The sequence below is a fragment of the Oncorhynchus nerka genome, linkage group LG11 (genome assembly GCF_034236695.1).
Source record: "Oncorhynchus nerka isolate Pitt River linkage group LG11, Oner_Uvic_2.0, whole genome shotgun sequence".
In the NCBI taxonomy this organism is placed as follows: Eukaryota; Metazoa; Chordata; class Actinopteri; order Salmoniformes; family Salmonidae; genus Oncorhynchus; species Oncorhynchus nerka.
In genome coordinates, this window is record NC_088406.1 from 21,520,654 (window position 1) to 21,546,228 (window position 25,575).

At 44.8% G+C, this 25,575-nt stretch overlaps 2 protein-coding genes across 4 annotated transcripts in view; one reads left to right on the forward strand and one right to left on the reverse strand.

Annotated features, from left to right (window-relative positions):
- Positions 1-200: 200 nt before the first annotated feature.
- ccnp (cyclin P) lies at positions 201-12,566 on the forward strand. 3 transcript variants are annotated; one of them, XM_029672138.2, is made up of 9 exons: positions 201-629; positions 7,454-7,579; positions 8,015-8,090; positions 8,183-8,373; positions 10,196-10,294; positions 10,517-10,672; positions 10,901-11,059; positions 11,549-11,727; positions 11,857-12,566. In XM_029672138.2, the coding sequence occupies exons 1-9, from the start codon at positions 576-578 to the stop codon at positions 12,032-12,034; spliced, it is 1,218 nt and encodes a 405-aa protein (XP_029527998.1). In that variant the 5' UTR covers positions 201-575; the 3' UTR covers positions 12,035-12,566. The 3 variants fall into 3 exon arrangements, with proteins under 3 accessions (XP_029527998.1, XP_029528000.1, XP_029527999.1); XM_029672139.2 differs by having other exon boundaries at positions 204-629; positions 8,183-8,355; XM_029672140.2 differs by lacking the exon at positions 7,454-7,579.
- A 9,706-nt stretch (positions 12,567-22,272) lies between these two features.
- The window catches only part of LOC115136599 (sodium- and chloride-dependent GABA transporter 2-like), a 35,920-nt gene continuing 32,617 nt past the window's right edge, over positions 22,273-25,575 (reverse strand). The window contains exons 11-13 of the mRNA XM_065024291.1: positions 25,469-25,569; positions 25,034-25,204; positions 22,273-23,461 (exon numbers count right to left, since the gene is read on the reverse strand). Of these exons, the coding sequence (XP_064880363.1) occupies positions 23,339-23,461; positions 25,034-25,204; positions 25,469-25,569 (395 nt within the window). The 3' untranslated portion in view covers positions 22,273-23,338. The remainder of the gene's footprint in view (positions 23,462-25,033; positions 25,205-25,468; positions 25,570-25,575) is intronic.

Below are 25,575 nucleotides of genomic sequence, written 5' to 3' on the forward strand. Positions count from 1 at the left end.
AGACTCCAGCCACCCTAGTCAAAGATTGTTCTCTCTGCTACAGCACGGCAAGCGGTACCGGAGTGCCAAGTCTAGGTCCAAGAGGCTTCTAAACAGTTTCGACCACCAGGCCATAAGACTCCTGAACATCTAATCAAATGTCTGCCCCGACTTTATTCACTCTGTATCTGTACCCCCCGGCTCGTAAGTAAGCATTTTACTGTAAGGTCTATACACCTGTTATTCGGCGCATGTGACTCATGCCTTTTGATTTGATGTGTGTCCGTTTGGGTATCGTGACAACAAAAATGCTAATAGACTAATAAAGCAAACATTCTATTGTAAAAGTTTTGAATTACAAATTGATTGATGTAGGCTAATTCCTCATCTGCCAAATGTATGCTGAATATGTAAGAGTGTAAACTGATCAGGGATCAGTCACACACATGCAAATCATGACGTCTACCTCCCCAACCCCAATTAGTCAATCACGTGTGTTTATTAGCCGACTGTCAGATAATGTTGACTGTTTTGTGTCTGGTTTCAAGTAGCTGCAGCGCCTCGAAGTGAATTTTCTCTCTCAGGATCGAAGCATCATGGCCAAGACCGGATTCTGCGATTCCATACCACTGCTGGACTTGCACAAGAAGGTGAGTTTAAAGTTTAAATATAATGCGTACAGTTTTGTGTATTCGACGTCCCATAATGTGTCCAAACATTTAAATGGCGCACAACACCGGTGACCCACACCTGCGAGTTTGTTTATCCCTTTCCAAGTAAATCACATTTTATTTGTCACATTCGCCGAATGTAACAGGTGTTAACCTTACCGTGAAATGCTTACTTAGAAGCGCGTAACTCTATTTTAACCGCATGATTGGTGAATAAAATATTTACTAAATAAACTGGTTATATCTTCATACCCGTCGCACGACTCACTGGTTGATGCTCAAGTTATAAAACCCTCGTAGGCCTCACTCACCCTAAGATAACTACTTTAGCCCTCGTCCTCCACATACAACACCCGTTCTGTTCTGCCAGTCACATTTGGTTAAAGGTCCCCAAAGCACACACCCCTGGGTCGCTCCTCTTTTCAGTTCGCTGCAGCTAGCGACTGGAACGAGCTGCAAAAAAAAAAAACACTTATCTCCATCTCTTCATTCAAAGACTCAATCATGGACACTTACATTCAATACATCACGCGAAGCAGCTACAACTGTATCTGCCTTACCTTTGCTGTTGTCTGTGCCCAATAACGTTTGTACCATGTTTTATGCTGCTACCATGTTGTGTTGTCATGTGGCGCTAACATGCTGTGTTCTTAGGTCCATTATGTATTGTGGGTTCTCTTGTGATGTTTGTTGTCCTTTGTTTTTTAATCCCAACCCCACAGGGGGGCTTTTGCCTTTTTGGTAGGCCGCAATTTGTAAATAATAATTTGTTTAACTGACTTGCCTAGTTAAATAAAAGTATTAAAACAATTTACATTAATTTTCTGGTTTTGTGTGGGAATGGTTTCATAAATCATTTGTAGCCCTTGATCATGATGCTCAGGTCCATTACACATGTCATTGGACAAAGGCATCTTCTGTAGGAGGGAGTTTTGTTATTAAGGGTGTTTACACATCGTCCTCTTAATAAAATAAGCCATCTGTCTTTAAAGTGAACTCTGGGGTAAAATAAATGAAGGCAAAATATTTTTTTGTACTGCCTTTGGGTGAGAACAGCTCTTTTGCCAGTTCACATCCCTTTTTTGTTTGTTTAGGCTTCTGTTCTCTTTGCATTCACATTGCTATATTTAGGAACAAACCAAGGTCTTTTTACAACAGTCACTCAATGCTCTCAGGGTTTTACATGGTAAAGCACAAGCCATTCCATCAGGACGTGTTATTGAACAGTGTGTGTATGTGTATGTGTATATACATATATATGTGCCTACGTACATTTAGGAAGCTAATAGATTGCATTTAGTTAAGATTAGATGTAATTGTAATCGGAAGCTACTATTAACATGTAAATAGTATTGGTAACAGAAGAAATGGCAGAATTACTGCAGATTAATAACTGCTTTAAATTAAATTGTACACCCAAGGTAGGCTACTGCCCCTTTAAGAGCTAGAATTTATTCTACAGATTTATTTGATTGTGATTCCCACCAACTGTTGCCTAATCACACTATTCAACCCCCACATTCGAGTAATCAGTTTGACACTGTCTTGGCCTATAGATCAAATACTACATACAAATAATCATAACTATAAAACATTTCTTCCCCCCCTCCACGAGGCTGCACGTCATCTTCTCTTGTTGGGTAATGGCAGGGAAAACTGTGTTGCACTAGTTTAGTGTGTGGTGTGGGAATAATGACAAACGCACCTGGGGAGCTTTGTTTTCACATTGCCCTGAAAAATGGAACCAGACTGAGAAATTCAAGCAAATCAAACTCAGACCAACTCTCAACAGGGGCTCTTTTTGAGGGGTCTGAGTTCCTTTTGGAGTGTTAACACTGAACAAAAAATTAAGCAAACCGCACTGAGTTCACACACATTGGCTGAAAGGGACAAAGTGAGGACATCCTAACACGTTGCTTGTCATATGGTTTATGAAACAAAGACTTTACCTTTCATATCCGCAAGAATCCCCCCAAAAATAATCATTTAGTTCATAACTTTAGGGTTTCCATGCGGCCGTGTAGGGTTAGGGTTTCCACGCGGCCGTGTAGGGTTAGGGTTTCCACGCGGCCGTGTAGGGTTAGGGTTTCCACGCGGCCGTGTAGGGTTAGGGTTTCCACGCGGCCATGTAGGGTTAGGGTTTCCACGCGGCCGTGTAGGGTTAGGGTTTCCACGCGGCCGTGTAGGGTTAGGGTTTCCACGAGGCCGTGTAGGGTTTCCACGCGGCCGTGTAGGGTTTCCACGCAGCCGTGTAGGGTTAGGGTGATTGTTTGTGGAAAACAGTATCTGCATATCTGTGTGTAACAGGAGACGGACACCACAAACATGTTGGCACTAAGAAATACTGTTGGCTGCAACTGTTACAACCAGTTAAAACTGTACAGCAGTGGAGGCTGCTGAGGGGAGGACGGCTCATAATAATGGTTGGAAGGGAGAAAATGGAATCTATGTATTCGATACCATTCCGCTCCAGCCATTACCACAAGCCCATCCTCCCAAATTAAGGCACCATCAGCCTCTTGTGGTATGCAGTGTATTTTGCATTTGTGAAATACTTTTGATATGAAAGTAGAGGGATTTGTTTCTAGAACTATACCGCAACTGAGCATTGGTTTACGTTTAGATGCATTTGGCTGTTTTGGTTTGCCTGGTTTTATAAAAGTAAAAAGCCTTTAAACATGTCATGCTATTCTACATACTTTTACATATTAGCCGATTTTATTTATTTTTATACCACACAAATTACCTAAATTACAGGCTAAGAATGGACAGTGATTCTTTAACTGCTGGCTACTCTTCTGTGAGTAGCTAAAACAACCGAGGCAGCTTATGGTAGAGAAATTAACATTAAATTCTTTGGCAACGGCTCTTGTGCTCCCTTCAACTTGAGACATCTGTAGCGACATATTTTAGTCGCTTGCTTTTTTCCATAGCACAAGGTGCACCTGTGTAATGGTCAAATCAAATTCAAATCAAATTTATTTATATAGCCCTTCGTACATCAGCTGATATCTCAAAGTGCTGTACAGAAACCCAGCCTAAAACCCCAAACAGCAAGCAATGCAGGTGTAGAAGCACGGTGGCTAGGAAAAACTCCCTAGAAAGGCCAAAACCTAGGAAGAAACCTAGAGAGGAACCAGGCTATGTGGGGTGGCCAGTCCTCTTCTGGCTGTGCCGGGTGGAGATTATAACAGAACATGGCCAAGATGTTCAAATGTTCATAAATGACCAGCATGGTCGAATAATAATAAAGCAGAACAGTTGAAACTGGAGCAGCAGCACGGCCAGGTGGACTGGGGACAGCAAGGAGTCATCATGTCAGGTAGTCCTGGGGCATGGTCCTAGGGCTCAGGTCCTCCGAGAGAGATAATTAGAGAGAGCATATGTGGTCATGCTGTTTAATCAGCTTCTTGATATACCACAGCTGTCAAATAGATGGATTATCTTGGAAAAGGGGAAATACTCACTAACAGGCATGTAAACAAATTTGTGCACAATTTGAGAGAAGCTTTTGTACTTATGGAACATTTCTGAGATCTTTTATTTCAGCTCATGAAATATGGAACCAACACTTTCTTTACATGTTGCGTTTTATAGTTCAGTCTCGATTACTTCCCAAGCGAAGTTTGCCTCTAAATGTCAATAAAAATACAAGGATATCCCAATATGCATCTGATGTAATGTAAGTTACTTGAATCTGGTGTATTATTGTAGTAGTAGTAGTAGTAGCAGCAAGCTATCAAAGTTGCTCTCTGGTCCTCCTCTATGCACTCTCCTTCTTACCCTGAACAGAACATAGACTAGTCTGCGCACAATATGGTATATTTTGGGGGGGGACCATGCCTAATCAAAAACTATTTGACTCCGTTGACTCCCCTCCTGAACTGCCACCGTAGCTCTACACTGCACAGCCATTGGTTAAGAAGCACACAAACGATTTTGATCAGCAAGAGAAGAGCAGACTGGTATAGGGTTGGAATATCTATTGCAGTGTGTAAAAACTGCCTAGTTTTATTTACACCATCCCAGCATCTTAGAAATATAACTTTGATCTGTGCTTGTGAATCAAATGATTGAAACCACATTAAATGGCCCCTAGGCGCATTTGATATTGCCCGCCCAGGGGAGAATCAGAGATGAGGGGTGACATCACGCACGTGTGTGTGCACTTCATTTGGAAAGTATTCAGACCCCTTCCACATTTTGTTTCATTACAGCCTTATTCTAAAATGGATTTTTTTTTAATACAATCTCATCAATCTAGACACAATACCCCATAATGACAAAGCGAAAACAGGTTTTTAGAAATGTTGGCTAATTTATAAAAACAACTTATTCACTTACGTATTCAGACCCTTACTATGAAATTTATCTCGGGTGCATCCTGTTTCCATTGATCATCCTTGAGCTGTTTCGACAACTTGATTGGAGTCCACCTGCGGGGAATTAAATTGATTGGACATGATTTGGAAAGGCACACACCTGTCTATATAAGGTTACACAGTTGACAGTGCATGTCAAAGCAAAAACCAAGCCACAAGGTTGAAGGAATTGTCTGTAGAGCTCCGAGACAAGATTGTGTCAAGGCACAGATGTGGGGAAGGGTACCAAAAAATGACTGTCATTGTTAGGCCCCTTCGAACACAGTGGCCTCCATTATTCTTAAATGGTGGTTCCAAAGTACTTCCAAGACTCTTCTTCTGGCCAAACTGAGTAATCGGGAGAGGAGGGCCTTGGTCAGGGAGGTGACCAAGAACCCGATGGTCACTCTGACCGAATTCCAGAGTTCCTCTGTAAAGATGGCAGAACCTTCCATAAGGACAACTATCTCTGCAGCACTCCACCAATCAGGCCTTTATGGTAGTGGCCAGATGGAAGCCACTCCTCAGTAAAAGGCACATGACAACCCACTTGGAGTTAGCCAAAAGACACCTGAAGGACTCTCAGAACATAAGAAACAACATTCTCTGGTCTGATATAACCAAGATGGCATTCAGGCCAAAGAATTCAAAGCGTCACATTTGGAGGAAACCTGGCACCATCCCTACGGGGAAGCATGGCGGTGGCAGAATCATGCTGGGGGGGATGTTTTTCAGCGGCAGGGACTGGGAAACTAGTCAGGATTGAGGCAAAGCTGAACGGAGCAAAGTACAGAGACCCTTGATGACAACCTACTCAGGACCTCCGACTGGGGCGACGGTTAACCTTCCAACAGGATAACAAGCCTTAGCACACAGCCAAGACAACACAGGCATGGCTTCTGGACAAGTCTCTGAATGTCCTTGAGTGTCCCAGCCAGAGCCCAGACTTGAACCCGATCGAACATCTCTGGAGAGACCTGAAAATGGCTATGCAGCAAAGCTCCCAATCCAACCTAACCTGTCAGAGCTTGAGAGGATCTTCAGAGAAGAATGGGAGGAACTCCCCAATACAGGTGTGCCAAGCTTGTAGCATCACACCCAAGAAGACTTGAGGCTGTAATTGCTGCCGAAGGTGCTTCAACAAAGTACAGAGTAAATGGTCTGGCTATTTATGTAAATGTTTCCGTTTTTAATACAGTACATTTCTAGACCTGGTTTCTCTGTCATTATGGGGTATTGTGTGTAGAATGATTGATAGGGGGGGTTGAATCCATCTTAGGAGGCTGTAACAACATGTGGAACAAGTGCAGGTCTGAATACTTTCTAAATGCATTTTCAATTTCAGACAAGTGGATGGTTTAGTGATTTTTAAATCTAGTCCAGGGGAGGGGCATTGTAATTTGTCATTTCTGTTTTTAGAATGCTTATTAGGATTTAAACTCAGCAAAAAAAGAAACATCCCTTTAGGACCCTGCCTTTCAAAGATAATAATTTGTAAAAATCCAAGTTACTTCACAGATCTTCATTGTAAAGGCTTGAAACAGTTTCCCATGCTTGTTCAATGAACCATAAACCATTAATGAACATTAAATCAAAGTTTATTTGTCACGTGCGCCAAATACAACTGGTGTAGACCTTACAGTGAAATGCTTAACATGCACCTGTGGAACGGTCGTTAAGACACGAACAGCTTACAGACGGTGGGCATTTAAGGTTAGTTATGTAAACTTTGGACACTGAAGAGGCCTTTCTACTGATTCTGGAAAAACATCAAAAGAAAGATGCCCAGGGTCCTTGCTCACCTGCGTGAATGTGCCGTAGGCATGCTGCAAGGAGACATGAGGACTGCAGATGTGGCAAGGGCAATACATTGCAATGTCCGTACTGTGAGACCCTTAAGACTGCACTACAGGGAGACAGGACGGACAGCTGATTGTCCTCGCAGTGGCGGACCACGTATAACAACACCTGCACAAGATCGGTACATCCATACACCTGCTGGACAGGTACAAAATGGCAACAACTGCCCAAGTTACACCAGGAACGCACAATCCCTCCATTGGTACTCAGACTGTCCACAATAGGCTGGACTGAGGGCTTGTAGGCCTGTTGTAAGGCAGGTCCTCACCAGACATCACCGGCAACAACGTCGGCTATGGGCACAAACCCACCGTCGCTGGACCAGACGGGACTGGCAAAAAGTGCTTTTCACTGACGAGATGGTCGGATTCGCGTTTATCGTTGAAGGAATGGGCGTTACACCGAGGCCTGTGCTCTGGAACGGGATCGTGTTGGTGCTGGAGGTTCCGTCGTGGTCTGGGGTGGTGTCATCGCATCTTCGAACTTTGCTTGTCATTGCAGGCAATGCTGAGTTTATATAGGTAACCGTTGTGTACATCTTCATCCGTCCCTAAGATGTATTTTTGGCTGCCTCCAACACAGGTGGCGGAAGAGAGACGAGCCCCCTTAAGAGCCTTGGCCAATGCCTGTGGGCCCAAAGAGCGTTGGCAGCCCCAGGAGGGAGAGTCCAAGGGGACCTATCAGAAAACTGAGCCAGAGGCCAGATGGGTACACCTCTTTCATTCTAATAGAGCCTGACCTGCCTTCTATTCCATTTCCTCTTCCCCCTGGTAACACTCTTCCGTCTGTTCTGGAGTGTAATCATTAGTCCATACTGTAAAATTTGAGGTTCTATTGGACAAATTCAGGTAGGTTCCTTTCAGTTGGCTTATGTTTAAGGAGGGTTTTGCAACATAAATGGCATAATGAATAAACCCCAGCTGCGAAGGCCCACATTCAAGTACATATACTAATGTCTCACCCCATTGCTTGCTCTCTCGTCTTTATGCATCGAGTACACTTCACATCAAATCATTTATTGAAGTCTCAGAACAGTATGTGGAGTCTCCATATTAATGCAATCTTACAATACCATATTTTGATATTTATCCTTCTGTGCCACGCTCTGTGTTAATGTAATTGTCCTGCTGTGTATGTCTGCAGGCCAGGAGGCTGCCTGTGTCAACAGATGATGGCATTATCATGGGCTTCCATGAGGACGACAGCCCCTCTCATTCAGGTCACTGCAATATATTCCTCTACCAAATATAACATATAATTGTGTGTCAAGCCATGTCTGTACTAAGTTAACCCTATCTCTACTAAGGTCAGGTGGCTGTATGGAGGAAGAGGCTGTGCTGATCTACCTGCATGGCCTCCAGGGCCTCTATAGCCTGCAGGCGTTGGTGCCTGGCATGCTTCGTCATGAGACTGAGCTGGCCATGGAGACGCTTGGTCTTATCTACGACAGGAGCTACGCATGGGACATCTTCTCTGACATGATGGTGGGGGGTGTAATAGAGGTGGTTCCATGTAATGAGTAGCTTTGCCTCAGACCCAGATAGTCTTGTTAGATCCCAGAGTTAATTCCTAGGGTTTTTAGCTTCCTAGGCTTTAGCTCACACTCTTGTCACAACTTAGGAAAGTTGAACAAGATTGGGAGTAGGCTTGTGTTGTTAGTCAAGAATCGCTCTACATTTGAATCAGTAAATAGGTTTCCATCTACAGTTTTTATGCTGGTAGTCATACCGTATAATAAAAAATATATCACGTCAGCTGTGCTGCAACAGGAAGTTTTGGTACAATTTTATAAATGCGGACAGAGCATTTGTTCGTTCAACATGGTGTGATCTTTCTGTCTGTAAAATTAATTCAGCAAGCTATTGATTTTAGCAACCATAAACTTTGAGTCACGAAGGCCAGAGTCTGCACATTTGCTATTTAATGCAACTGTTTTTGTGACAAAACTATCAGTAGAGTTGAAGCTGTGATGGAAATGCAAACTTGAAAATCTTTTGCCAATGGGCTGGAAACCAAGCTAGTGGAGTTATTTTGTTGGTTTGCTGTACTTCTGTCATTGACACGAGGTTGGCCGATTTAATTAGGGCCGATTTCAACTTTTCATAACAATCAGAAATCGGTATTTTTGTGCACTGATTTGCCTTTAAAAAAAAATGTAATACCTTTATTTAACTAGGCAAGTCAATTAAGAACACATTCTTATTTTCAATGACGTTCTAGGAACGGTGGGTTCACTGCCTCGTTCAGGGGCAGAACGACAGATTTTCACCTTGTCAGACCGGGGGATCCAATCTTAGTTAACTAGTCCAACACAATAACGACCTGCCTCTCTCTCGTTGCACTCCACAAGGAGACTGCCTGTTACGCGAATGCAGTAAGCCAAGGTAAGTTGCTAGCTAGCATTAAACTTATCTTGTAAAAGAAAAATCACTAGTTACCTGCACATGGTTGATGATATTATCTAGTGTGTCCTGCGTTGCATATAATCTGACTAAGCATACAAGTATCTGACTGAGCGGTGGTAGGCAGAAGCAGGCGCGTAAACATTCATTCAAACAGCACTCTCAGGCGTTTTGCCAGCAGCTCTTCGTTGTGCGTCAAGCATTGCGCTGTTTATGACTTCAAGCCTATCAACTCCCGAGATGAGGCTGGTGTAACCGAAGTGAAATGGCTAGCTAGTTAGCGCGCGCTAATAGCGTTTCAAACGTCACTCGCTCTGAGCCTGTGGTTGTTTCCCTTGCTCTGCATGGGTAACGCTGCTTCGATGGTGGCTATTGTCGTTGTGTTGCTGGTTCGAGCCCAGGGAGGAGCGAGGAGAGGGACGGAAGCTATACTGTTACACTGGCAATACTAAAGTGCCTAGAAGAACATCCAATAGTCAAAGGTTAATGAAATACAAATGGTATTGAGGGAAATAGTCCTACAATAACTACAACCTAAAACTTCTTACCTAGGAATATTGAAGACTCATGTTAAAAGGAACCACCAGCTTTCATATGTTCTTGAGCAAGGAACTTAAACGTTAGCTTTTTTACATGGCACGTATTGCACTTTTACTTCCTTCTCCAACACTTTGTTTTTGCATTATTTAAACCAAATTGAACATGTTTAATTATTTACTTGAGGCTAAATTGATTTTATTGATGTATTATATTAAGTAAAAATAAGTGTTCATTCAGTATTGTTGTAATTGTCATTATTACAAATACATTTTTTTTATCGGCTGATTAATCGGTATCGGCTTTTTTGGTCCTCCAATAATCTGTATCGACGTTGAAAAATCATAATCGGTCGACCTCTAATTGACACTGCCTCCTTTTCCAGAGAAGTCAGTTGCGGTACACCTTCCCCAATGCAGACCTACCCAGACCTTTCACATACACCACCCGTGCCATCCTGGTCGACTGGCTCATCCAAGTCCATGTGAGTTGCCCTCGTGTCCCTCTACTATTTATCTAAAAGGATTTCCTGGTTAAAATGTACTCAACTTGCTACTTCTCAAATTTAGAAAATGTGCACTTGACAACAGGCTGACCCTCTAAAGTGAAGCAGGTTTTAAGCAGATGCCCTTCAGCGTACCTAAGACTAAATGCATGTGGTAGAATTCAGGCCATTGTGTCCTCCCATCACCCCTGCCTCTTACAGGAGGTGTTCCATTTCTCAGAGGAGACCCTCTACCTGTCTGTCCACCTCCTGAACCGCTGCCTACACCAGATCAAGGTGAACACAGCCAAACTGCAGCTACTGGGAGTGGTCTGTCTCTTCCTGGCTGCCAAAAAAGAAGAGTGTCTTCTCCCTGAGGTACTCTACATCGAACCTAGGTCAGATACATATGGTGTTCTTCACCAATGTTCTCCCTCACTGAAGCCATTATGCCTAGCTTGGTCAATTAAGAGTTGGATATATGTCTGGTTCTTCCATACTTTCAAACACTGACAGTGGGAGCTAGAGAAGGGGATTGAGCAGGGTTGTTTTTGGACCAGGGCTTTCTCTAGTGTTCTCCAACCCCCCACCCCCACCCCTCTCCAGGTGTCTGAGCTGTGCTTCCTCATGGAGAATGGCTACTCTAATAGACAGCTGCTCCGTATGGAGCGCCGAGTCCTCACTGAGCTGAAGTTTGAGCTTTCCCACTGCTCTCCCCTGCACTTCCTGCTCCTCTCTGCCTCAATCGCCCACTGCAGTGCCAAGGTGGGTGAACCCTCACCACTTTAACCCTGAGCAGTTCGGCCAGATTCTAGAATGGATGCCATGTTGGCTCCTTTATTCTCTAAATGTTGGAGAGTTAACAAGACGAGTTCCTCCGACAGTTCCCTCAAATGACAGAGCAGTGAATTTAACACCCGTTTTGTTTTGTTTAGCATTCAGGATAATATGTAAATTGGTACGGTATTGTGATGTCAACAAATTGCATGTCTACCTTCACTGGACATCTTTATAGGGATATAAAACTTTCAGAAATAAACCGCACAATGCAGAATGTCAATTAGCAAGTACTATGTGGCGCCCTGGGAATGTTCAGACAGAAACCGCATTGGCCAAATGACTGCTTTAACCTAGTTGCTAGTCAAACTGCTCACATTATCAGATCCACATGAAAATATTAGTAATCTGAGATGTGCAGCACAACCGCAATTAAGACAACCTGGAACGTCCCCCTTTACGTGTCTCTACGTCCAGGTGGTGTGGATGGCCCGTTACCTTCTGGAGCTCTCTCTGTTGGAGGGACAGTGTGTTGTGTTCCTGGCTGCCCACCTGGCTGGTGCTGCCCTCTGTCTGTCCCGCAGGGTACTGCAGGAGCCCCCCACCCCAGAGGGAGAGACTGCCTGGTGTGTTGCCTCAAGTATCCACGTAGGCAGGTGAGAAGAGGCTCTTTTCTTGATTGCAAATATACTTGACACCCAATAATTTTCACTATTAGACTTTGAAGTAGAATGTACTTCTGTTGTGTTTTGACCCAACCTTTTTGTCCTGTCTGCCTCCTTCAGTGAGACGACCCTGCTAAGGATAATGCTCATCCAGGCAGGGGCTGCAGCCCGGGCCCAGAGCAAAGACACTCGCGCTACTTTCCTCAAGTACTCCACAGCAGGGACCATGCATGTCAGCAGCCACCCGTCCCTGCTGAGTGCCCCCTGTCTGTTGGGCCTGCCAACTACACACACCTGAAGCCCCACAGTAGCCTACACATGAGGTGCGCGTCACTGTTTTTCTCTGGGAATGGGCCATTTTTAGGAGGAATCAGTATCACATTTTGAGGAAGGGAGACGGACATCCTAAATGAGGACTGCTGGCCCTTAGTCACCTTTTACTTCCAGACATTTCATATTGTAAACGAGAGAGCTTGAGATGAAGGCTTGCGAGATTACATTTGACCCACCACATCAAGAAGAGGTGTGAGGGGGAGGAAGGGGACGTCAATATAATATGCAGTACCTAACTGACTTGTATGGTTAAGCAGGACTTGAGTGCCTGTTCTGGACTGGCCAGTGCCACATTTCTTTTATGCTCTTATCTTGGATCTAATTGCGAATAAAATTTAAAAAAAAAATGTTTTGTCTTTTGATGATTATCTTTTTTACTGTTTCTTGTAAAATGTTGGACAAAAAAGCAGGCTTCCATTGTTTAAATGTGAGATGGTTTAATGGAACTTTTTTAATAATGTTAAATAAAGTTGTCTGCTAGCATTTGTTGTAAGCTACCTCCAAGTTTCTGCCTGCACTTATTTATATAGCCTGGCTACATCTGCCCCTTAGCTCAAGGATTCTTGAAAGTTGGGACAATCCTTGTCCAGCAGATAAACTGTCTACTGTGATTTCGAAAAGTATTCAGACCTGTTTCTCCATATTTTGTTACATTACAGCTTTATTCTAAACATTTATGAAAAACAATTTAATACCGTTACATAATGACAAAGGAAAAACAGGCTATTAGGAAAAAATGTGTCCATTTATTATGTTTTTTTTAACCTGTTTGGGATAGGGGGCCAGCATTTTCACATTTGGATGAAAAGCGTGCCCAGAGTAAACAGCCTGCTACTCAGTCCCAGTTGCGAATATATGCATATTATTATTAGTATTGGATAGAAAACACTGTGAAGTTTCTAAAACTGTTTGAATGATGTCTGTGAGTATAACAGAACTCATGGCAGGTGAAAACCTGAAATCCAACCAGGAAGTGGGAAATCTGAGGTTTGTAGTTTTTCACAGCTTGGCCTATCGAATAGTGTCTACAGTATCTAGTGCTCCTACCTCATGAAGATGGATTACTGGGCTGAACGTGCTAAACAAGTAGCTATTTGGACATAAATTATGAACTTTATCGAACAAATCAAACATTTATTGTGGAACTGGGATTTCTGGGAGTGCATTCTGATGAAGATCATCAAAGGTAAGTGAATATTTATGCTATTTCTGACTTGTGTTGACTCAAATGGTGGATATCTTTTTGGGTTGTTTTGGTCTCTGATTGCTGTACTCCGATTATTGCATAGTATGCTTTGTTCGTAAAGTTTATTTTTAAATCTGACAGTGGTTGCATTAAGGAGAAGTCTATCTTTAATTCTGTTAATAACACTATCTTATCAATGTTATGAGTATTTCTGTAAATTGATGTGGCTCTGCAAACTCACCGAATGTTTTGGAAGCAAAACATTACTGCACGTAACGCGCCAATGTAAACAATGTTTTGATATAAATATGCACTTTATCGAACAAAGCATACAGTTATTGTGTAACATGATGTCCTATGAGTATCATCTGATGATCATCAAAGGTTAGTGATTCATTTGATCTATATTTCTGCTTTTTGTGACGCCTATCTTTTGGCTGTAAAAATGGCTGTGTTTTTGTGACTTGGCTATGACCTAACATAATCATGTTGTGCTTTCGCTGTAAAGCATTTTTTAAATCTGAACAATGGGTAGATTAACTAGACGTTTATCTTTCATTTGGTTTATTGGACTTGTTAATGTGTGAAAGTTACACATTTCTAAAATATATTTTTGAATTTTGTGCGCTGCCTTTTCAGCGGAATGTTGAGGGGTTCCGCTAGCCATAATCCCTTAAGTATTTAGACTCTCTTGCTAGGAGTCAAAATTGAGCTCTAGTGCATGCTCTCGCCATTGAGCATTCTTAAATGTTTCTACAACTTGATTGGAGTCCACCTGTGGTAAATTTAATTGGTTGGACATGATTTGGAAAGGCACACACCTGTCAAGTCTCTCAGTTGACTGTACATGACAGAGTAAAAACCAAGCCATGACGTGGAAGGGATTGTCTGTAGAGCTCCGAGACAAGATATGGGGATGTTTTTCAGCGGCAGGGACTAGAAGACTAGTCAGGATTATGGTAAAGATGACCTGCGCAAATGAAAACCTGCTCAGGACTTCGAACTGGGAGGACGGTTCACCTTCCAACAGGATAACGACCCTAAGCACACAGCCAACACAACACAGGAGTGGCACCGGGACAAGTCTCTGAATGTCCTTGAGTGGCCCAGCCAGAGCCTGGACTTGCTGGCGGCACTCTGGATCATTGCTACTCATACAAAGCCCTCCCTCACCCTGCTTTCGGCAAATCTGACCGACTCCATTTTGTTACTCCCAGGAAACTAAAATGGGAAATACGTGTGCTCACGTCTGTTCAACGCTGGTCCGACCAGTCTGATTCCATGCTTCAAGATTGCTTCGATCACGTGGACTGGGATGTGTTCCGTATAGCCTCAGACAACAATATTGATGTATACGCTGATTCAGCGAGTGAGTTTATTAGCAAGTGCATTGATGAATTTGTAACCACGGTGACGACTAAAACCTTCCCCAACCGAAAACCGTGGAATGATGGCCTTGAGAGGATCTGCATTCGCTGCCATGGTTTAAATCATGGCAAGGTGACTGGAAACATGGCCGAATGCAAACAGTGTAGCTATTCCCTCAAAGGCAATCAAACGAGCTAAGTGTCAGTATAGAGACAAAGTAGTCTCAATTCAACGGCACAAATACGAGCTGTACAGTGGGGCAAAAGTATTTAGTCAGCCACCAATTGTGCAAGCTCTCCCACTTAAAAAGATGAGGCCTGTAATTTTCATCATAGGTACACTTCAACTATGATAGTCAAAATGAGGGGAAAAAATCCAGAAAATCACATTGTAGGATTTTTTAAAATGAATTTATTTGCAAATTATGGTGGAAAATCAGTATTTGGTCACCTACAAAAAAGCAAGATTTCTGGCTCTCACAGACCTGTAACTTCTTCTTTGAGGTTCTTCTGTCCTCCACTCGTTACCTGTATTAATGGCACCTGTTTGAACTTGTTATCAGTATAAAAGACACCTGTCCACAACCTCAAACAGTCACACTCCAAACTTCACTATGGCCAAGACCAAAGAGCTGTCAAAGGACACCAGAAACTAAAATGTAGACCTGCACCAGGCTGGGAAGACTGAATCTGCAATATGTAAGCAGCTTGGTTTGAAGAAATCAACTGTGGGAGCAATTATTAGGAAATGGAAGACATATACAAGACCACTGATAATCTCCCTCGGTCTGGGGCTCCATGCAAGATCTCACCCCGTGGGGTCAAATGATCACAAGAACGGTGAGCAAAAATCCCAGAACCACACGGGGGGACTTAATGAATGACCTGCAGAGAGCTGGGACCAAATTAACAAAGCCTACCATCAGCAAGGGCATTGAAGATGAAACGTGGATGGTTCTTTCAGCATGACAATGATCCCAAACACACCGCCCGGGCAACGAAGGAGTGGCTTTGTAAGAAGCATTTCAAGGTCCTGGAGTGGCGAGCCAGTCTCCAGATCTCAACCCCATAGAAAATATTTGGAGGGAATTGAAAGTACGTGTTGCCCAGCAACAGACCCAAAACTTCACTGCTCTATAGGATATCTGCATGGAGGAATGGGCCAAAATACAAGCAACAGTGTGTGAAGACTTACAGAAAACATTTGACCTCTGTCATTGCCAACAAAGGGTATATAACAAAGTATTGAGAAACTTTTGTTATTGACCAAATACTTATTTTCCACCATAATTTGCAAATAAATTCATTAAAAAATCCTACAATGTGATTTTCTTTCTCATTTTGTCTGTCATAGTTGAAGTGTACCTATGATAAATTACAGGCCTCTCTCATATTTTTAAGTGGGAGAACTTGCACAATTGGTGGCTGACTAAATACTTTTTTCCCCACTGTATATACTGTACTCTATACCATCTACTGCATCTTCACTAAGCCACACAGCCATCGCTAATCCATATATCTATATGTACATATCCTTATTAATTCCTTTACACTTGTGGATAAGGTAGTTGTGAAATTGTTAGATTACTTGTTAGATATTACTGCATGGTCGGAACTAGAAGCACAAGCATTTCGCTACACTCGCATTAACATCTGCTAACCATGTGTATGTGACCAATAAAATTTTATTAGATTTTGACTTGAACCTTATCAAACATCTCTGGAGAGACCTGAAAATGGCTGTGCAGCAAAGCTCCCTATACAACTTGAGAGGATCTGCAGAGCAGAATGGGAGAAACTCCCCAAATACGTGTGTGCCAAGCTTGTAGCGTCATACCCAAGACTCGAAGCTGTAATCGCTGTAATATTTATGTAAATATATTTCCATTTTTTATTTTAGTGTAACCGATGTGAAATGGCTAGCTAGTTAGCGGCTAATAGCGTTTCAATCAGTGACGTCACTCTCTCTGAGACCTTGACGTAGTTGTTCCCCTTGCTCTGCAAGGGCCGTGGCTTTTGTGGAGCGATGCTCATTGTTGATGTGTGCAGAGGGTCTCTGGTTCGAGCCCAGGTAGGGGCGAGGAGAGGGATGGTAGCTATGTTGTTACATTTATGCCGTTGACCCGGATCACTGGTTGCTGCGGAAAAGTTGTTATTGAGTTCTTATTTTACCTGAAATGCACAAGTTCCTCTACTCCAACAATTAACCCACACATAAACAATTCTGTTTGCCGTTTTGTCATCTCTCCTACTCCCAGGCTTTTTCATCTTTGAACTTATATGGAGATCGGAATCTAAACTTTCATTGTATTACTACACCGACCGGCAACACCGTTTAGTCTTTCAATCACCCACGTGGGTATAACCAATGAGGAGATGGCACGTGGGTACCTGCTTCTATAAACCAATGAGGAGATTGGAGAGGCAGGACTTTCAGCAAGATCTGCGTTAAGAAATAGGAGTGACTTCTACTTTAGCCCTTGGCAACGCAGACGCTCGTTTCTGCACGTGAGCAGTGTGGGTGCCATAATTGAATAACATGGATTTCTAAATTTATTTTGTGACGCTCGCTACGTGTCAGGTCTGGTCAGCACGTAAGAATCGCTCTCGCTCTTCAAGGGACTTTATTGGCATGGAAAACATATGATAGCATTGCCAAAGCAAGTGAAGTAGATATATACAGTTGTAACGATGTGAAAATGGTTGAAGTTAAAAAGGGAAAATAAACATAAATTGAGTTGTATTTACATTGGTGTTTGTTCTTCACTGGTTGCCCTTTTCTTGTGGTAACAAGTCACAAATCTTGCTGCTGTGATGGCACACTAGTATTTTTTTCCACCTTTATTTAATCAGGTTGGCCAGTTGAGAACAAGTTCTCATTTACAACTGCGACCTGGCCAAGAAAGCAAAACAGTGGCGACACAGAGTTACACATGGAATAAACAAACACAGTCAATAATACAATAGAAAAATCTATATACAGTGTGTGCAAATGTAGTAAGATTAGGGAGGTAAGGCAATAAATAGGCCATAGTGGCGAAATAATTACAATTTAGCAATTTCACACTGGAGTGATAGATGTGCAGAAGATGAATGTGCAAGTAGAGATACTGGGGTGCAAAGGAGCAACAAACAAAAAACAGTATGGGGATGAGGTAGTTGGATGGGCTGTTTACAGATGGGCTGTTTACAGATGGGCTATGTACAGGTGCAGTGATCTGTGAGCTGCTCTGACAGCTGGTGCTTAAAGTTAGAGAGGGATATATGAGTCTCCAGCTTCAGTGATTTTTGCAATTCGTTCCAGTCATTGGCAGCAGAGAACTGGAAGGAGAGGTGGCCAAAGGAGGATTTCAGCCAGTAGATATGGGAGTTTTTCCAAATCGGGTTTGTTTTCAAATTCTTTGTGGATCTGTGTAATCTGCGGAAACATGTGTCTCTAATATGGTCATACATTTGGCAGGAGGTTCGGAAGTGCAGCTCAGTTTCCACCGCAAACTAAGTAGTATTTGTTATTCTACATTCTCCCAGATTGGGGCTCGAGGGCAGCGCACAAACAATTCCTTAATATCGACGGGAACGGTTTTGACGTTCTAGCAAGGGGATGGTCGTCACTAGTTACCATAGCCACAAAGTCAAACACGCATGTCTGCAATGTATCCTCTTAAACTGTGATTTTAAACTTAACCATACTGCTAACCTTAAATTACGACAAAAAAGCTATTGTTTTCATGAATTTTTACAATAGGCCTATAACCAAGTTTGACTTTGTGGCTGTGGCAACTAGTGGAAACCAGAGGGGAGGTCTAGGAAGTGGGGTTTTTTTCAGGTTGGGTACAGATTTTATCAATTTTAGGACTGAGAATCGTCTCGTATGAACTAACCGTTTGCCTGAAGCCTGTCTTCACATCCCGGCAGCTAGATTATAAACTGAATGAGATAGGTGTAATAGAAACGCAGCGATAGACGCTTAGAGATGACGTAAAGAAAGATCTAGAAATTAGGTGCTCTAATCAACAATAAGGTGAGACGGAGCGCTATGCAAGGGAAGTGAGCCTTCAGTGACAGAGTGTAAATTATTAGGTAAACTGTTGGTGATTTTTATATATATGTACTTTGAGACAGATTTTTTAAAACTATTTTATTATAAGTTCACTGACCACAGTTGCTTTATGTGGACTATTTCACTGCTGTCCATGCTCAACCGGCCCTTTATCCACTATTAAGAAGCACATAGATACAAATTTGACAAGTATTGTTTAGTTTCTTTCTTAGATATATTTTTTAGGCCTAATTATTTTACTTATTTCGTGAGTTTTGTATGTGGGGTTTGTTAACGTGTGCTAAAGCAATGGTTCCCGAGCAGGGGTACTAGGACCCCAGGGGGTACTTGACCTATCCACAGGGGGCCTATCCACAAAATGTACTTCAGGGGTACTAGGACCCCAGGGGGTACTTGGCTTATCCACAGAGGGCCTATCCACAAAATGTACTTCAGGGGTACTAGGACCCCAGGGGGTACTTGGCCTATCCACAGAGGGCCTATCCACAAAATGTACTTCAGGGGTACTAGGACCCCAGGGGGTACTTAGCCTATCCACAGAGGGCCTATCCACAAAATGTACTTCAGGGGTACTAGGACCCCAGGGGGTACTTGGCCTATCCACAGAGGGCCTATCCACAAAATGTACTTCAGGGGTACTAGCATGAAACTGGAACAAGAGTGTAGGAGGTTGCCAATCATAGGACAGCAGAACTAAAAGGAGAGAAATACATGTTGTGACAGGTGGAGGAGGAAGAGGTGACAGGTGGAGGAGGAAGAGGTGACAGGTGGAGGAGGAAGAGGTGACTGGTGGAGGAGGAAGAGGTGACTGGTGGAGGAGGAAGAGGTGACTGGTGGAGGAGGAAGAGATGACTGGTGGAGGAGGTGACTGGAGGAGGAAGAGGTGACTGGTGGAGGAGGTGGAATAGGTGACTGGTGGAGGTGACTGGTGGATGAGGTAACTGGTGGAGGAGGTGGACAGGGTGACTGATGGGTAGAGGAGGTGGAAGAGTCACCTCCTCTACCCATCAGTCACCTCCTCTACCCATCAGTCACCTCTTCCACCTCCTCTACCCATCAGTCACCTCCTCTACCCATCAGTCACCTCCTCTACCCATCAGTCACCTCCTCTACCCATCAGTCACCTCCTCCACCCATCAGTCACCTCCTCCACCCATCAGTCACCTCCTCCACCCATCAGTCACCTCCTCTACCCATCAGTCACCTACTCTACCCATCAGTCACCTCCTCTACCCATCAGTCACCTCCTCTACCCCATCAGTCACCTCCTCTACCCATCAGTCACCTCCTCTACCCATCAGTCACCTCCTCTACCCATCAGTCACCTCCTCTACCCATCAGTCACCCCGTCCACCTCCTCCACCAGTTACCTCATCCACCAGTCACCTCCACCAGTCACCTCTTCCACCTCCTCCACCAGTCACCTCTTCCACCTCCTCTACCAGTCACCTCCTCCACCAGTCACCTCTTCCACCTCCTCCACCAGTCACCTCCTCTACCCATCAGTCACCTCCTCTACCCATCAGTCACCTCTTCCACCTCCTCTACCCATCAGTCACCTCTTCCACCTCCTCTACCCATCAGTCACCCCGTCCACCAGTTACCTCATCCACCAGTCACCTCCACCAGTCACCTCTTCCACCTCCTCCACCAGTCACCTCTTCCACCTCCTCCACCAGTCACCTCCTCCACCAGTCACCTCTTCCACCTCCTCCATCAGTCACCTCCTCTACCCATCAGTCACCTCCTCTACCCATCAGTCACCTCATCTACCCATCAGTCACCTCATCTACCCATCAGTCACCTCCTCTACCCATCAGTCACCTCTTCCACCTCCTCTACCCATCAGTCACCTCCTCTACCCATCAGTCACCTCTTCCACCTCCTCTACCCATCAGTCACCCCGTCCACCAGTTACCTCATCCACCAGTCACCTCCACCAGTCACCTCTTCCACCTCCTCCACCAGTCACCTCTTCCACCTCCTCCACCAGTCACCTCTTCCACCAGTCACCTCCTCCACCAGTCACCTCTTCCACCTCCTCCACCAGTCACCTCCTCTACCCATCAGTCACCTCCTCTACCCATCAGTCACCTCTTCCACCTCCTCTACCCATCAGTCACCTCTTCCACCTCCTCTACCCATCAGTCACCCCGTCCACCAGTTACCTCATCCACCAGTCACCTCCACCAGTCACCTCTTCCACCTCCTCCACCAGTCACCTCTTCCACCTCCTCCACCAGTCACCTCCTCCACCAGTCACCTCCTCCACCAGTCACCTCTTCCACCTCCTCCATCAGTCACCTCCTCTACCCATCAGTCACCTCCTCTACCCATCAGTCACCTCCTCTACCCATCAGTCACCTCCTCTACCCATCAGTCACCTCTTCCACCTCCTCTACCCATCAGTCACCTCCTCTACCCATCAGTCACCTCCTCTACCCATCAGTCACCTCTTCCACCTCCTCTACCCATCAGTCACCCCGTCCACCTCCTCCACCAGTTACCTCATCCACCAGTCACCTCCACCAGTCACCTCTTCCACCTCCTCCACCAGTCACCTCTTCCACCTCCTCCACCAGTCACCTCTTCCACCAGTCACCTCCTCCACCAGTCACCTCTTCCACCAGTCACCTCTTCCACCAGTCACCTCCTCCACCAGTAGAGGAGGGTAGAGGAGGTGACTGATGGGTAGAGGAGGTGACTGATGGGTAGAGGAGGTGACTGATGGGTAGAGGTGGAAGAGGTGACTGATGGGTGGAGGAGGTGACTGATGGGTGGAGGAGGTGACTGATGGGTAGAGGAGGTGACTGATGGGTAGAGGAGGTGACTGATGGGTAGAGGAGGTGACTGATGGGTAGAGGAGGTGACTGATGGGTAGAGGAGGTGACTGATGGGTGGAGGAGGTGACTGATGGGTAGAGGAGAGACTGATGGGTAGAGGAGGTGACTGATGGGTAGAGGAGGTGACTGATGGGTAGAGGAGGTGACTGATGGGTGGAGGAGGTGACTGATGCGTGGAGGAGGTGACTGATGCGTGGAGGAGGTGACTGATGCGTGGAGGAGGTGACTGATGGGTAGAGGAGGTGACTGATGGGTAGAGGAGGTGACTGATGGAGGTGACTGATGGGTAGAGGAGGTGACTGATGGGTAGAGGAGGTGACTGATGAGTAGAGGAGGTGACTGATGGGTAGAGGAGGTGGAAGAGGTGACTGATGGGTAGAGGAGGTGACAGGTGGAAGAGGAGGTGACAGGTGGAGGAGGAGGTTACAGGTGGTAAATGTCACAGTGAGCCAAGTCAAAACGACTGAATGATTTTAGGGATGTATTTGATGGCACCATTAGACTCATCCTCTTACAGCAAGTCAAGTCCCCTTTATATAAGTTACCCTTCTTTACAGTATGTGTTAGCATGAGGAGTTGCCTCTCTTTCTCTCATCTTCCCTTTATCTTTCCTTTCGGCTTCATTATTGACAAAGTATTGTGATTTTAGACTAAATACTGTGTAGTAGAAAAAAGTGTGTGTGTTTGTTTCTTGAGTCTAAGGGAGTGCCAATACACACATTTCTATGTGACAAAGACAAAACACGCTTCATTTTTTTATCTACTTTAATTGGTGTTTCTAGAAAAACATCCTGTTTCTGATGTCTAGTAAGGATTATAAAAATGCAAGTGAAGGTTAACGTTGAGGTAAAGCACTAATTTACAAAACAAAAATGCCATTAGTCAGAGTTGCTGTATATTAGCCAAAGGTGGTCTTTCATAAAAAGAAACGGACAACCTAGATGACATTTTATGTGACTACAACTGCTACCATGGAAACTGGATTGAGTGACTTCAGAAAGGAAAGTCATGAGCTGCCAGTAACCCATGTTGTTAGAGCCGATTTGGACATATTTGTATAAAAGACCTAACATATGGAGCTCCATGTATATTAAATATTAATGTAAATGAGGAAATATTAGGTACGTACCTTTTATGATTTATATTTACCTGATTGAGAAATATTCATTTGTTGTTCGTTTTTGGCCCCCCCCTCTTGCCTATTCATTGTATTGTGGTAAGTGTGTTAGGATAAAGGCAGGAAGTTGGGCCTTCGGGGGAGGGAGTCCTTGCTAGATGCGGGAGCGGTATAGTTTTTTGACCATACAGACAGGTCATAATATGTATTTTCTATATCAAGTATTCTACGCTTTAAGTTGATTGAAGAATCATTTATTTGTTAGATATAAGAAGAATAAACATTTTTGTTGCACCATATCCCTGGATGTCATTGAATGTTTGGCCGTTTGGAAACCTTGAGTGTGGACTGTGTGCGTACCAAACAACCCCGCTTCAGCCTTGGGCAGTGGCTATGGTAAAGACTAAAGGAAGCCACTACACATGTTAAGCCCTGAGTGGGGACAGTTGAAAAAACATTGTTTTGTACAATGACAACCTACAGTGTCTCTAGGTTGCTTGAGCTTTGTCCTTTCAAATGTAAGGTGGCAACACTTCAAATATGGAACATGATGACACTGTATTGAAACATGCACCATTGTTCATTATCAATGGGTTTCTCTCAACGTGTTGGTAAAGATACAAGAGTTCAGCTAGGTGTTGAAATAAACGTTCAGTATACGAAGAGCTTTGACACAGAAGCTTTTCTGGGTGTGTGTCAGTTGTCTGTGCTTTCCTCTGCTGCAGTCATGAGTGTACCTCCATCTCTGCTCCAGAGGACACCCTTTCTCTTCCGGGTCAACGGGAGGTCATTGTCTGGCCGACACAAGTGGAGGAAACGCTGGGGAGTTGAGGAGCAAGTCAGCACATCAACATGTCAACTTTAGTGGTTGTTGGTTTCTTCAATAATTTATAGTGAATTAATAATACCTACCCACTCAGTTTACAAAAATAATTTAAGATCTATATGTCCTCCAATTTGACCCTCTAACATAATTATTCTATGACCAATCCACAAAGGAAATCCGAGTTTTAACTCGTCATAGGGCAGTCCCACTCTCACCTCTCTAAGACTGCCTGTCACAGGGCAGTCCCACTCTCACCTCTCTAAGACTGCCTGTCACAGGGCAGTCCCACTCTCACCTCTCTAAGACTGCCTGTCACAGGGCAGTCCCACTCTCACCTCTCTAAGACTGCCTGTCCATGCAGGGCAGTCCCACTCTGGCAACACCCATCTCTAAGACTGCCAGTCACAGGGCAGTCCCACTCTCACCTCTCTAAGACTGCCTGTCACAGGGCAGTCCCACTCACCTCTCTAAGACTGCCTGTCACAGGGCAGTCCCACTACTACTGTTTTTTTATTTTATTTATTTATTTACCTTTCTGCTCTTTTCTATCTCTAGACTGCCTGTCACCCCAGTGGCAGTCCCACCTCATGCCTTTTCACCATTTTTTTCTCTAAGGCTGCCTGTCTGTTCACACTGCTAGGGCAGTCCCAAATGAGAACTTGTTCTCTCACCTGGTTAAATAAAGGTGAAATAAAAAAATAAAAAAATCTCTAAGGCTGCCTGTCACAGGGCAGTCCCACTCTCACTCTAAGACTCTCTAAGGCTGCCTGTCACAGGGCAGTCCCACTCTCACCTCTCTAAGACTGCCTGTCACAGGGCAGTCCCACTCTCACCTCTGTCTAAGGCTGCCTGTCACAGTGCAGTCCCACTCTCACCTGCCTCTAAGGCTGCCAGTCACAGACTGCCTGGGCAGTCCCACTCTCACCTCTCTAAGGCTGCCTGTCACAGGGCAGTCCCACTCTCACCTCTCTAAGGCTGCCTGTCACAGGGCAGTCCCACTCTCACCTCTCTAAGGCTGCCTGTCACAGGGCAGTCCCACTCTCACCTCTCTAAGGCTGCCTGTCACAGGGCAGTCCCACTCTCACCTCTCTAAGGCTGCCTGTCACAGGGCAGTCCTACTCTCACCTCTCTAAGGCTGCCTGTCACAGGGCAGTCCCACTCTCACCTCTCTAAGGCTGCCTGTCACAGGGCAGTCCCACTCTCACCTCTCTAAGACTGCCAGTCACAGGGCAGTCCCACTCTCACCTCTCTAAGACTGCCTGTCACAGGGCAGTCCCACTCTCACCTCTCTAAGACTGCCAGTCACAGGGCAGTCCCACTCTCACCTCTCTAAGGCTGCCTGTCACAGGGCAGTCCCACTCTCACCTCTCTAAGGCTGCCTGTCACAGGGCAGTCCCACTCTCACCTCTCTAAGGCTGCCTGTCACAGGGCAGTCCCACTCTCACCTCTCTAAGGCTGCCTGTCACAGGGCAGTCCCACTCTCACCTCTCTAAGGCTGCCTGTCACAGGGCAGTCCCACTCTCACCTCTCTAAGGCTGCCTGTCACAGGGCAGTCCCACTCTCACCTCTCTAAGGCTGCCTGTCCCGGTGCAGATCTGCAGCAGGGCCCACCCGGGGACCAAGACGATGGAGGAGAGGGCCAACAGCCAGCCCAGAACATACACCCATCCTGGGTACACATACCAGCGGTTGAAGGTCAGGGGCTGGTACTCCACCAGAGAGCAGATGAACGACACCTGGGAGAGATGAGGGAATGAGGATTTCTTCAACATTAATGCTTTTAACTTCTAGAATAACTCCAGATCAGTCCTTGTTGACGTGAGCATGTGAACATAGTTGCTTGTGTAAAGCAAGTGAACGTCCAAATGCAACAGGTACCATTTGGCAAAACATGATTTTGTAAACTATTGCATTGTGATAGTGCCATCTCCTGGTACCTTAGAGGATTGCACAATGTGAGTCTTGCTTGCCTGTACTGTCCATCAAAGCCTGAAACTCACCAGGGAAACCAGAGGGGTCAGGTAGAGCCAGCAGAGCTTGAAGACGGGGTTAGGCCTCATCCCTGTCATGTCCTCTATTACGCCATACATACGCTCTGCACCTGGTG